Source organism: Heterostelium album (assembly GCF_000004825.1).
Source record: "Heterostelium album PN500 unplaced genomic scaffold PPL_scaffold8, whole genome shotgun sequence".
In the NCBI taxonomy this organism is placed as follows: Eukaryota; Evosea; class Eumycetozoa; order Acytosteliales; family Acytosteliaceae; genus Heterostelium; species Heterostelium album.
In genome coordinates this window covers 1751155-1764960 of record NW_008805070.1, presented here as the reverse complement: position 1 = coordinate 1764960, position 13806 = coordinate 1751155, and the positions used below count along the sequence as shown (strand labels likewise).

The 13806-nt window shown below is 31.3% G+C and overlaps 6 protein-coding genes across 6 annotated transcripts; 3 read left to right on the top strand and 3 right to left on the bottom strand.

Moving 5' to 3' along the window:
* Window positions 1-8: 8 nt before the first annotated feature.
* On the bottom strand, window positions 9-1749 carry pyroxd1 (pyridine nucleotide-disulfide oxidoreductase domain-containing protein 1; the record flags this gene model as incomplete). The annotated part of the gene is made up of 4 exons (XM_020579149.1): window positions 9-871; window positions 956-1259; window positions 1327-1560; window positions 1624-1749. The coding sequence occupies 4 exons, from the start codon at window positions 1747-1749 to the stop codon at window positions 9-11; spliced, it is 1527 nt and encodes a 508-aa protein (XP_020430988.1).
* A 415-nt stretch (window positions 1750-2164) lies between these two features.
* Window positions 2165-4351, top strand: mccA (acetyl/propionyl/methylcrotonyl-CoA carboxylase subunit alpha; the record flags this gene model as incomplete). The annotated part of the gene is made up of 2 exons (XM_020579148.1): window positions 2165-3502; window positions 3578-4351. 2 exons carry the CDS (start codon window positions 2165-2167, stop codon window positions 4349-4351), a joined length of 2112 nt encoding a protein of 703 aa, XP_020430987.1.
* Window positions 4352-4591: 240 nt separating this feature from the next.
* On the top strand, window positions 4592-6405 carry PPL_08330 (uncharacterized protein; the record flags this gene model as incomplete). Its single annotated transcript, XM_020579147.1, has 4 exons — window positions 4592-4654; window positions 5399-5467; window positions 5823-5972; window positions 6307-6405. The coding sequence occupies 4 exons, from the start codon at window positions 4592-4594 to the stop codon at window positions 6403-6405; spliced, it is 381 nt and encodes a 126-aa protein (XP_020430986.1).
* Window positions 6406-7126: 721 nt separating this feature from the next.
* gtaR (GATA-type transcription factor) lies at window positions 7127-7790 on the top strand (the record flags this gene model as incomplete). Its single annotated transcript, XM_020579146.1, has 2 exons — window positions 7127-7450; window positions 7527-7790. 2 exons carry the CDS (start codon window positions 7127-7129, stop codon window positions 7788-7790), a joined length of 588 nt encoding a protein of 195 aa, XP_020430985.1.
* A 348-nt stretch (window positions 7791-8138) lies between these two features.
* On the bottom strand, window positions 8139-12762 carry PPL_08328 (uncharacterized protein; the record flags this gene model as incomplete). The annotated part of the gene is made up of 4 exons (XM_020579145.1): window positions 8139-9806; window positions 9973-10139; window positions 10347-10409; window positions 12744-12762. 4 exons carry the CDS (start codon window positions 12760-12762, stop codon window positions 8139-8141), a joined length of 1917 nt encoding a protein of 638 aa, XP_020430984.1.
* Window positions 12763-13533: 771 nt separating this feature from the next.
* PPL_08327 (uncharacterized protein) lies at window positions 13534-13767 on the bottom strand (the record flags this gene model as incomplete). Its single annotated transcript, XM_020579144.1, has 1 exon — window positions 13534-13767. One exon carries the CDS (start codon window positions 13765-13767, stop codon window positions 13534-13536), a length of 234 nt encoding a protein of 77 aa, XP_020430983.1.
* Between the last annotated feature and the right edge of the window lie 39 nt (window positions 13768-13806).

The following is a 13806-nucleotide window of genomic DNA, read 5'->3' as shown; positions in this document are numbered from 1 at the left end:
TTATATTTTTAATCGAAATAATCTTCTATATCTACATCGGAATTTAAAATATCTGAACCGAATCTTGATAGATCGATTTGATTCATCATTAAATTCTCAAAGGTTTCTTCCAGGTCGGTCTCGCCAATGAGTAATGCACCTATTAATCTACCTTCTTGATTCAATGTTATCTTTATATATGATTTACCTGGTTTTACTTTATGATAAATAGTTAATGGTTTACTTGATTGTTGTTGTTGTTGTTGTCCATTATATAAACCAAGCATTACTACTTTCAAATTAAAGAATCTGGTCACGTGTGCAAATATCTCGAATTCGAAACGTGTAGATATCTCGTCGGTATAAGGTAATCCTGTGTGTTTGGCTATGCACTGCGCTGTGTAACGACCCATGGTTCTTGCTTGACTCCACAACTTCATTTGGAACCAGAGTGGTGAAAGGTTCGGCCACTTTGAAAGGTCGGCAACATCGCCAGCTGCAAAAACATCATTAACACTGGTCATCATATTTTCATTTACAATATATCCATCGTTACTACATTCCAAAGTTGAAGTTGCTGAGGTTGTTGGTATTGTTCGTATAGTATCATGATTAGTTAATACACCAGTTGCAGAAACAATAAAATCACATCCATATTTCTTTCCGTTCGATAGCAATACATAAACAGGATACTCTGAATCACCTTCTAAAAGATTAACAACTGTTGTTTCATATTCAATACCTATATTATCGACACTTCCATTGTTGTTTGTCTTTATCTTTGAAGCATCTACACCACCAATAAATTTATATTTACAATACCATTGTGGACCAATCGATGATCGATTAGACATCGGTAGATCTTCTCCATTCAAAGATCTATCTACAATCACTATATATAGTTTTCAATATTAGTAATTTTAATTCTTTAATGAAAGTTAACAAAAAACAACAACATGTTATAATAAAGACATACTTAAATTAAGACTACTATCATCTTTTTTTGTTTGTTGATCACCACCATCACCTAAATGCTTGGAGTCGTAGAGAAACGATGCAGCGTCACTATCAAAGAATGCATTACCGACGTGGTTATCTTTGATCGACCATATCACTTCACACATCGAAATTTCATGTACTAACTCCAGTGCAATTCCACCGTTACCAACGATTACCACTCTTCTCGCACCTAACAATCTTTCTTTTAGATCCTTCACAGTCTCCGTATCTCTTATACCAATAATATATTTCTGTAATTCTACATTCTCTATTTTTATAACCTTAAATATCAATCAAAAGCATTAATTTAATAATCAATTTTGGTATAATGATAGAGACTATACATACATTTGGTCTTGCACCACTACATATACAAAGATAATCAAAAGTCAACTCTGATTTTGAATTAACAACATTATCATCAAGATATACAATATGTTTATCTGTATCGATTGCTGTTACACTAGAAATAACAATTTCAATATTATTATTCTTTTCACCATTGAATAGATCGTTTACATTTGATTCCTTTACTTGAAATTCTTCCAATGTTTTAGATATCTTATTTACATTGAAAACTGACTGTATATATATAATTTAATATTAATAAATATTAAAAATAAATATATCAATTTTAATAATTACTTTTAATAATGGTGATTGAGATATAATGGTTATTTTATCGTTTGGTCTTAAGTAGTTATATGATTGAGCACATGTCACACCTGCAATGCCACCTCCAACGATGATCAAATGTTTCGATTGAGACATAACACAACAGCGAAAACGACAAGACTTCTAAACCCCTTTGCTTTGACTATTTCTCGATTGGGAACTAGCAATCCCGATAAAAATCAACATGAAATTTCTATTTTTTTGTTTTTTTTTTTTTTTTTTAATTTTTTTTGATCATTTTTTTTTTTTTACAATGTGTGTGTGTGTGAATTTCTATGGTGGTGTGTGATCATAATCATTTCAAATTTAAAGTATTTTGTTGTTGTTTTGACGTCAGTTGTATATTTATTATATTTTCTTTTTTTTTTTTTTTTTTATAAATATCTAAATAAATAGATTTATTTAAATATATATATCTTTGACTAAATAATAATAATAGTTAGTTAGTTTTAAATATATAAGATCTATAGATTAAGAATTCAGAATATAATAGAAAGAAAAATACAGAACAATGTTATCATTAAATAAATTATTATTTAGACAATCATTGTTGAACAATGGATATGGAATTAGATTTATGTCGGTTGTTGTCGATGCCAGCAAGGTGGTGACACCGATCAATAAGGTGTTGATTGCCAATCGTGGTGAGATTGCTTGTCGTGTTATGCGTACTGCAAAGAAGCGTGGTGTAAAGACGGTCGCTGTCTATTCAGAGGCCGATCGTAACTCTATGCATGTCGCCATGGCCGACGAGGCGTATCTCATTGGTCCGGCCGCCGCCAAAGACTCGTACTTGCGTTCCGACAAGATTCTCGAGGTTGCCAAGCGCACCGGAGCACAAGCCATTCATCCGGGTTACGGTTTCCTCTCTGAGAACGCCGGATTCGCCGATCTCTGCGAGAAGGAAGGAATCATTTTCATTGGACCACCTTCGTCCGCCATTTTGGCTATGGGTAGCAAGTCCGCCTCGAAAGACATTATGATTCGCGCCAACGTTCCAACCATTCCCGGTTACCACGGTGAGGATCAAGAGTTCGAAACACTGCGATCCGAGGCCGAAAAGATTGGATATCCCGTGCTCATCAAAGCGGTTATGGGTGGTGGTGGAAAAGGTATGCGTATTGTAGAGCGTCCCGAAGACTTGGAGGATGGAATCAATTCGTCAAAGCGTGAATCGAAAGCTTCGTTTGGCGACGACAGAGTGTTGGTCGAGAAATATCTTGTGCATCCACGTCATGTGGAGATCCAGGTGTTTGCCGATCGCCACGGAAATTGTGTACATTTGTTTGAGCGTGATTGCTCGGTGCAACGTCGTCACCAAAAGATCATTGAAGAGGCGCCAGCTCCCCACTTGTCGGAGGAGTTGCGTAAGAAGATGGGAGATGCCGCCGTGGCCGCTGCCAAGGCTGTCGGTTACGTCGGTGCCGGTACCGTTGAATTCATTCTCTCGCAGGACGGCAGCTTCTATTTCATGGAGATGAACACTCGTTTGCAAGTGGAGCATCCAATCACTGAGATGATCACCAAGCAGGATTTGGTAGAGTGGCAACTAAAGGTAGCGGAATCACAACCACTCCCACTCGGTCAAAACCAATTGGCCATTCACGGACACGCCTTTGAAGCACGTATCTACGCAGAGAATCCAGACAGCGACTTTATGCCAGGAACAGGTAAACTCTTACATCTCTCAACTCCAGAGCCATCCTCAACTCTCCGTGTTGAAACCGGTGTACGTCAAGGTGATGAAGTCAGTGTTTACTACGATCCAATGATTGCAAAATTAGTTGTCTGGGATACAAACAGAGAGAAAGCACTTAGATATTTAAGAAATGCACTCGATGAATATCACGTAAGAAGCGCTATCATATTATCATTAATAATTTGGAAAAGAAACTAATTGGTTTTTTTTTATAAATATTTTTAGATTGTAGGATTGAATACAAATATTTCATTTTTGAAACGTTTATCATCACATCCAGCTTTCCAAAAAGGAGAAGTTGAAACTGGTTTCATTCCAATTCATCGTGAATCACTTATGGCACCACAAAAAGCCATGTCAAACGACACCTTGTGTCTTGCCGTTTTATCAATGATTCTCAGTGAGAATGCACTCAACAAGAGTCTGAACGGTGTCAATGGTGGTGTCATTCTCTCACCATGGAGTGCCAGCAACGCTTTCAGAGTAAACAATGTAGCGGAACGTGTAATTAAATTCAATGTAAAGGATCAAAAGATTCAAGTGCCAGTCACCTACAATAAAGATAACAGCTACACAATGACAATGCCAAACGGCGAAAAGCTGACTGTCAGTGGATCACACCTGGACGCCGCCGACCAAACTCTGCTCAAGGCATACGTTGCCGATCGTTTCTACCCGTCGGTGCGTGCCGTCAAAGCCAAGAACTCGCTGTTTGTCTTCAACGACAGCCAATCGTACGAACTGGAGTTGCCAATCGAAGTCACATCGAAGGGTGGTGACGCCGCCTCTGGTTCACTGCTCTCGCCAATGCCAGGAAAGATCACCAAGATCATGGTGGCAGTCGGTGACAAAGTAAAGAAGGGACAACCAATCATTTTAATGGAGGCAATGAAGATGGAACACACCATCCGTGCTCCACAAGACGGAAAAGTAGAATCACTGCCATTCAACGTCAATGAAATCGTTGAAGATAAAAAAGTTTTGGCAACCATTGTTTAAAAAAAAAAAAAACAATCTACAACTCAAATTGTCGTTAAAATAACAAAAAGAAAAAAAGATAAAATTAGTAATTTATATTATAATAATAATAAATCAAGTAACAACCGTAATACTTCGAAATTAAAATATCAAAGATAATAATAAATTGCCGGACGAGTAAATAGTTTATATTTACTTGTCCTCGTACTATTCAAGTGTAAAATCATGATGATCTCGTTCTTTATGTTGCAAGCAAGTATCATGAAATATTTACTCGCTGAATCAATTGAACAGATTAGGAATTCAAGAGAGAACACTTCTGCTGTTTTTTTTTATTTTATTTTGTTATTGTTTTTTCCAAATCGTATCAATTCAATTGATTGAATGAATATCATGTGTATTTTTTTGTTTTTTTTTTTTTTTTTTTTTACGATTGTATGATAGAGCACTTCTGCCAATTTTAATAAAAAAATAACCCAATCAAAAAAATTGTAAGTTCGCGTCACTTCTGCTAAATCTGCCAACACTATTTTAATTTTGAACTATCACACCAAACCACACAATGTTCGATTAAATTTACTTGTACTTTTGTTTTTTTTTCTTTTTTTAATTTTTTTTGATTGATGAGATTAATTATTTTGTTTCATTGGCTAAACACCTACCTATATACCCAATATATAGTTGATTTTTTCTTTATATTTTTTATTTCAATCCCATTTTTTTTTCTCCTGTTGAGTACTCTGTTGATTATTTTAAAAAAACAAATTTATCAACTTTCAATTTCCTGGAAATAAATTGGCAGATGATATAAATACGCTTGCAAGTTTGAGTCTTGATTGACTATTCTATATATTCTCCTCCTTCTATTTTGTTTTATATAGTTAAAGTGTTTAAATAATTTGATTGGATTCAAAATTTTAAGGTTTTATTTGTTTTTTTTAAATAAAGTTAAAAAAATCAAAAAGTGTTCCTAAATTTACAGTTCTTTTTCTCTCTCTAAATTAAATTCAATAGAATCGATCGATCCCACAAGATTCATAGATAGGAAACCAAACTTTAAAAAACTAGTTTAGCTCTTGGATGCAGCGAAAACAAATGGAGGACAAAAACAGGCCTTATAAAGCCTTTCATGAAAGAGTAAGTAATTTTGCAAAAAAAAACATTTAATTAATTAAATAAAAAAACCAAAACAGATTTTTTATTTTAAATTTGCAAACAAAAAAAACTCATTTGCTTTTCAAACCTTTTTTACAAATCCAATCAAAATCTAAACTTTTTTTTATAAACTGATGAAAAAGATAGTTGGATCGCGGTAAAATTGGGTGGTGTGCAAATTTTGTTTGATCGTGTTGGTAAATTTAAAATATTTAATTATTAATGTTTTATCTCATTGTGTTTACATTCTAAAGTCGAAATCACATTTATTGATATTTATTTTTTTTTTCTTCTTTTCTTTTTTCTCTTTTATCTTTATTACAAATAACTATTATAGTCTTTAAATGAAGTGATTGCATTGCAGGTTGAATCATTGAGGGCCACTCGTGAAGGTGGGCAAAATCTAAGTCCATTTGACTTTGTATCTCAAGTCGTTGGTTTAACAAATTCCATGGCTGTTTCACCTGAGAACATTGCATATTTAACTGTAAGTTACCCAAAAATGTCACATTAATCAATCGTTCACACACACACACCACACTCTTCCCTCACCACAAAATACAAAGGATCTTGAATGATTCAACACAATGAAAGAAGATGAATCACAGGTACACCGGAATTTTTTTTTTTTTTTTTGACTTTGGTTTTTTTATTTTTAAAAATTCCATCAGTCGATGACGTTCAATCCAAACCATCCAACTTCAATCAAAACCTAAAGAAATTACAATTTTTGATTAATTTTGTTATTTTTTTTTAGTTTTAAAATTAATTTTATTTTTATTTTTATTCTGATTCGATCCCAACCACATATACTTAAAAAGTGTTGTTGCCGCGGCAACTCTAGCTCAGCAACAATCTCAAATCAATCACTTTTCTTCTGTATATTCAATTCACAAAAAAGTTATATCCTCATTTGTTAACTTGTGATTTTATTATTGAGAAGTTTATTTGCCATTCATTTCTTAATCCATATTACCTATCTATGCTCTTTTCAAAAAGTCTCCACCTAGATAGAGCAACCTCATAGTCGACAACATATAAATAATACATATTAATTATTATTTTTTTAATTAATTGATTATTTTATTTATTTATTTTTCATTTATACTTTGTATAGAGTCTAATGGAACCAAATTTGAATTTGAATAGGTATGTAATTATATTTTATTTAGAAACTTTTTAAAAAATCATGAACATAATAATTATTATACAAAATGTGCACAAAATTGTTATTGTTACCAATTTGTGCTTTTGCATAATAGTGTGTTAGTTTAAATCATAATCATATTCAAGTTTGGAAGTATCAATATAGTCATTGTAGAATATCAAACTTAATTCAAAATGACTTCATACCAATCACATCAAATCAATCAAATCAATCGAATCAAATCAGTCGGTCATTTATTTCAATGGATTGCTAACAAGTTTGATAGAGAATTCTTTTAATAATAATAACTAGTTAAAAATATTGATTATTAGGTATATTCAAATGATTATATCAAAATAATAAAATTATCTACACAATAATTATAATTGTTTGTTTGATCTGTTCAGATCTGAAAGAAATAAATAATAATTTATTTATTGATTGTTGTTGATGAATCATCAAAAACAAATAATATCTTTAATATATAATAAACAATGATACTAACCTATAGAAATAGCCCCTCAAGTCCACAACAGGAGCATACTCAACAAAACGAACAACAAGAAGAACAAGCAAAGTTATCTGATCTATCACCACCTGCTCCCTCGACACCTCCAAGTGAGTTTGATTCAGACTCGACAACAAGAACAGAATCTAGCTCACCTGTGTTCACTACGACTACAACAACAACAACCACCTCTACAACCCCTTCTACCTCTACACCTGCTGTTCCATCGTCTCCACCTTCAGATAGCAACACACATATACCTGAGCAGCCAACACCAGCAAAGAAGAAAGGTCGTCCACCTGGTGTCAAAGTATGTATTAATAATAATCAATTATAATTTTATTATTATTCTTTTATTAACTTTATTTTATTGTTTTACTGTATAGCCTTATGAATGTAGTCAGTGTCACAAGAGAGAAACACCGGAATGGCGTAAAGGTTTTCAAGGACAGCCACTATGTAACGCGTGTGGTCTCAAATTTATCAAAAAGAATAAACAAGAAAAGAAATCAAAAGACCGTCATAGTTTAGGTAACATTCTCAACCACGAAGAAGAAGAAGAGGAAGATGACGACGATGATAAGACCAACAACAACAACTACTCAAGAAAGAGTAGCTCTTCAGATAAAAAGAAGAAGAAGAAAAAGTAATGAAAAAATACAAAATAAATTATAATAATATAGTTATAGTTCAACGATAATAATCATCAACCCTGAAGATCGACCCAAAAAAAAAGAATTTCTTTTGGTCTTCTTAAGACTCCTACTTCAAAACTTAACTTTGCAATCCATTTTATCTTCTTTATTTTGCAAAGTTAAGTTATTAATAAATAAAGACCAAAAAAAAAAAGGTGGTTATAATTTTCTATTTATTTACAAGTTTAAGGTTTCGAGGTGGTTGTTTGGTTGGTTATTATATTAATATATGGGGAGGGGAAGTTGGGTATAAGAAAGGAAGGAAAAAAAAAAAAAAGAAACTTATTGCTTATTTTTTTTTTTTTATGAATCATCGTTTGAGGTATCCTTAAGTAAGAAATGATTTTGTGGAATCAAACTATGCGAATAGATGTGAGAAGAGAGAATTAAGGATGGCGAGGAACTTCTCTTGACGCTGAGCTGTGGCGATGATGGCAGATAGTCGATTGGATATTTCTCGGTGCCAACGCTAAAACGATAGTTATCGATGCGGTCGAAAATCGGTGAACAATAGATATATGAGGATTGAAGAATGTTGGAGGAGCACGACGCTTGCATCCAGTACTCTTTCATCGAGAGCGATTCAATCGGTTGGAATTGAATGGGGAAGCCCGACTCTTTGTCCCAGGTGGTGAGCAAGAGCACGGTTTTACAGGGTTTCAACGGACGACCGATCGGCTGAATCTCCCAACGGTACACCTTGACAGTGTCGATTGTCATAAACTCATTGTGATGCTTGTTGGCACCAAACTGTAAGATGCGACGGTGAATCCTGCCAACGAATGGCTTTGGAGCACGACGGATTCTCTTGATCTCATTGTCCAGCTGGAGGTAGTTGCCATACTCCTTGATGATCGATTGGATGTGATCTTCGTCTTCATTGTCGAACCAACACGGAACGGAAACAGCGGTTGGACCATTGCTAATTGAATAGCGTAGCGCATTGTGAATGTCTTGCTTATTCCTTTCCTCTTCTTCATCGTCTAACTCGCTTTGCACGTCGTTTTCGTCGTCCGTCTCCACATAGAATTTATTCTTTGATGGTGCGCCATTGCTATTATTATGATTGGCACAGAGCTCTTTGACAGGACTGGTAATAGAGTATGAGAAAGTTGGTGGCATTAAATCTTCAAACTCGTCCAACAATGAAAGATCACTAGAGCAAGAACCACTGTTGTTATCGTCATTGTCGAAATCGGAATCACCTGATTCATCGTCTTCTTCTTCTTCATCGTCGTCGTCTTCATCTTCATCATACTTATTGTTAAAGAGATACTTTCTAACGACCAACGATGATGAACTCTTTCTCAGATTGTAATCTTCTTGTTCATAGTCACTGGATGATTCATCGTCGTCTTCCTCGTCATCATCTTCGTATTCCGAAGATGAATCGTCGTCATACTCTGTAGCGGTCTGGTCATTGGTGAGCACATCGTCCTCTTCCTCCTCAGACATGTCAAGATCACTCTGCTCCTCGTCGGTTGAGGACGACTGTAGTTTTAGTGACTCTTCATCTGAATCACTCATATCATCTTCATCTTCGTCGTCGCCATTGGTGATGGTCAATCCGCCAGACATTCTAAAGATATGATGTTCGCCTGACTCTTTCTCACTCTCACTGCTGTCGGTTGACGATGCCACGAGATCACCTGAGGAATTGGTTGACTTTGGATTGTAATGATGATGATGGTGGTGGTGATGGTGATGAAGTTGACCGAAATCAAAGTAGATATTCGAGGGTGAAACAATGTGATGATTGGGTGAGCAACCCATAAGGGTGTCGGCTGCACTTGACATGGTGGCAGTGGTAGATTGATGCTTGATATCAAATTGTGGCATCAATGTATTCATAATGATGTTTGGAAAGAGTTGAGAGTTGTGGTTGTGGTGTTGTATTGCGTTGGAGAATGCGTAGGGTTTGAGGGTGATTGATTTGTATTGATATAATTCTAATATATTATTACTACTAAACTATTTACTTAAATACTATTTATATATTTATATATATATATATTATTATTATTATTATTATTATTATTATTATTATTATTTACCAAAATAGGTTGGTTTTAAAATAATTCATACAACTATCTGTATAATGACTCTGAAATTGATGATGATAATGACAACAATCTACTTCGGCTTGTGGAATTAATGATGAAATTTGATTATGTTCAACTGGTGACAAGGCCATTATAATTATAAGATCAAATAAAACTGTTTTGGTTGTTTCTAATTGATTGTATGTTGCTTTTGGGGGTGGAGGAGAAGTGGAGGTGTTGTTGATTTTTATATAAATAACTACTTATATTATATATAAAATTCTATTTACTTTTCTTTCCTACTAATTAATTAATTAATTAATTACTTATTACTATTATTATTGAATAATACTAAAAAATCAATCTAAATAAACTATTATTTTAAATTGATGGTTTGATTTGATTTTGACTTGAAGATTTGTTAGTTTGATGTTAAATTAACAAACGAATTTGGAATTGATTGACTGACTGATAATTGCTAATGATGCTATTGCTATAATTAGAGCTGCTCTATTATTATTATTATTTCCTGCTATTATGTATATGTAACTGCAGAGAGAGATGCTATTTCAATATACTATTTACTATTCAACTATTTATTTTATATAAATTAATTGTATAATTTCTATAATAATTAAAATAAAATCAAAATTAGTGTGTTTGTTTATATTATTTTTAGTTTAATAAAATTAAAAGAATATTTAAAAAAATTAAAGGAATGTTTAAAATTGAAAAACGAGAAGTTAAAAGCAATGTTATTATTATTATTATTATTTTTGGATTAGTATGATACTATTTTGTGTTGGGTTGATGTCAGTTTTTTGTTATTATTAATGTTAAAATTTTGGTAGTTTTTGGAGCAAAAAAAAAAAAATGAAAAAAAAAATGAACACAAAGAACAAGAAGAAATTGGAAGATGTGGGGGTTGTGTTGTGTAGTTGGTAAATTTGTTTTTATATTGTTATTGTTGTTAATGGTAGCCTGGTGTTGTTGGTACTGTATGTTGATGATGATGATATTAATAATAAAACAATGATATTAAAAAGATCAAAAGTCAAAACAGCCAGATAATAAATGAAAATCTAATCGATAGAATATTTATTATTTCGTTTGTTGTTTGTTTGGTTGGTGTTTGGGTTTTTGGTTGGGTAAGAGATATGAAAAATGTGAATTCGTGTGCAAGAAGAGATAGGAGGGTATAAGTTGAATATCAACAATTAATTGTTAAATCCAATCTAATGATATTATTTATTTATATAAATAACTCGTGTTTGTTTGTTTGTTTGTTTGTTGTTGCAGCAATTAACAAAAATAATAATAATTATGTTCAAGAAACGAGTGTAGTGCCAATTGTTACTATTATTTAATTTTTTTTAACCAATTATTGTTGTTACTAACTTTTTAAAATATAAATTTACAAGCTGTGATCTGATGTGATTGTCAATTGATTACTTTATTAATTAATCAATTAAGTTTTTAATTGTTTTGTTTGTTGTTTTGTTTGCTTTGATGATGATGTGATGAAGAAGACTGACTAAACTAAGTTTATAATTATAATTATTTATTATTCTAATTTTTCTATTCTATTTAAAATACAAATTGTGAAAGAATGAAAAAAAAAAAAAAGTTATTGTTTTAATATATATGGTTGCTTTGCTTTGTTTTGCTTTGCTTTGTTTGCATATATTATGTTCCTTTTTTTGTTTTTTTGGTGTTCAAGAAAAAAAAAATAAATTAAAAATAATATGTTTCGTTTGTTTGAAAATAGTAAGAATTGAGATGTGTGTGCAAAGAAAAACAACTCGATATAAAATTCGTTGTTTTTTTTCAATTTTTTTTTCTTCAAAACTCAACAATCCCATGTATAACCCATTGAAAGGGATATGCATTAAATGAATTTTAATATTCAAGTTTTAATTTTTTGTTTTTTGTTTGTTTAGAATGAAATGCAAGCTTGTAGTTAGTGTAATATGTGATGAAGTGTGTGGTGACATTGTCGAACATAAAACAATGAAATGCAAAAACATTTGATTGCAAATGTAATTAAACACTGAACAATGATAATGATAAAAAACACAATATAATATGTTTGCTCGCTACATTAACAATAATAAAAATTGTGGGGTGAACAACATATATATGGGTAACAACATTAATATGATTGATTATTGTGGTTGTTATTGATAAATGTAGAAACGAGTTGAACTGCAATAACAACATAAAAAACAACGAAAATCTATTAACATTGTATATTGTATTGTATAATACATTATTTTATTTATTATTGGTCTTTGCAATGGGTTGTTATTTTTATTTTATTTTTATTTTTATTTTTATTTTTATTTTTATTTTTATGACGTACCTATACTATTTAGATATAGAAACAAAATTATATTTTTTTTTGACAATATATATTTTACACTATTTTTATTTCTTTATTATATATCTATCTATAGATTAATTAATTTATTCTTAATTATTTTTATTATGATTAATGTTAATTTATTTTGTACAGAAAAAAATGATTATTATGTTTTTAAGTTTTCATTTTTATTATGATGCCCATTTTGCGAAAGAACACAAAAAAATAATTAAAATTATAAAAAATTATTTTGAACCATCTTCTTTGAATTTATTCCCCACCAGCAAAAGTCAGTTCTATCACCTTAAAAAAACAACCTTTGTATTCAAAGCCTTAACATTGAAAAATTAAATATTTAATTTCTCAATTAAAATTCAACAATTTTTTTATAAATAATTATTGTTAGAAAAATAAATATTTTACAAAACTTTAAAATAACATTAATTAATATTGATAAAATGAATTGTGATTCCTGAGATAAATTTTGAATCATATACACAATACTTATAAATAAATCTGTCATTTTAAACATTCATTTTGATAAAAAGTTATCCAAAGTTTTTTTTTTAATAAAAAAAATTAATTTTAATTTTTTGTTTTTTTTTTTTTTTTTCATTTTTTTTGGTCTAAAAAATTTGTCACACAAAAAAATGAACTACTGTTAAGTTTTAAATTCTATCGCAACCGAACTACGGACCACACAGAACTCTTACTCTAATAAATAATATTATCTATCTATATATCTCTTTTTTATAACTAGTTAATTAATTAAAATAATAAAACAACAAGTACAACAAGAGTAGTGTAGTATAATTTAATATTTATTTAAACAATAACAAAATATATAAACAAAAAAAAGTTAAATAAGTTGTTAGAAAAGAGTATTGTTTTGTTTTGTTTTATTTGATTGCAACCCTTTTAACCAAAGGTTGTTTATATCTTACTACTACTCAACTTCATATGTTTTATCAATGAGTAGTAAATAAAAAAACAAAAAAAAAAACTAATGGAGCAAATTAACTATAGTCCTCATATAGCAAGTAAGTGTTAATCTAAATAGTTCATATCTTTATATAATAATATCTTTATAGATGTATTAGTAGTTGTTTCCAAAGATAAAAACAAATTAAAACTTGGGTTGTTGTTTTTTAAAAAATAGTTCGTTTTATTTTTTTATTTTTTTTTAAGGTGATGTGTGTTTTAAGCAAATATTTATTTGTATCGGAATTTCAGTTTTTTTTTTTATGACACTATAATAATAATGTAATGTGACATGACTAACAAACAATAATAATTATGTAGGATTAATTTCAAAGAAAGAAAATGAAATTATTGAATTTGTAAGTGGTAAAAGGATACCGAAACCGGTGGTGGTGTCATCGATTCCGTCTGCTGTGATAGCGAAAGCACCGTTGGTTCTGCGTGGCGAAGGATTGAAGCCGTTTCCAGCGATGTCGAGATACCTCGTTGTCCAATTCATTCCTACTTCGGCCGCCAATGACAATGAGCCAAAGTCTGTGTCGAACATCGATATCAGTCCGTGCTGTGACAGGTGTGTCGTGGTGAT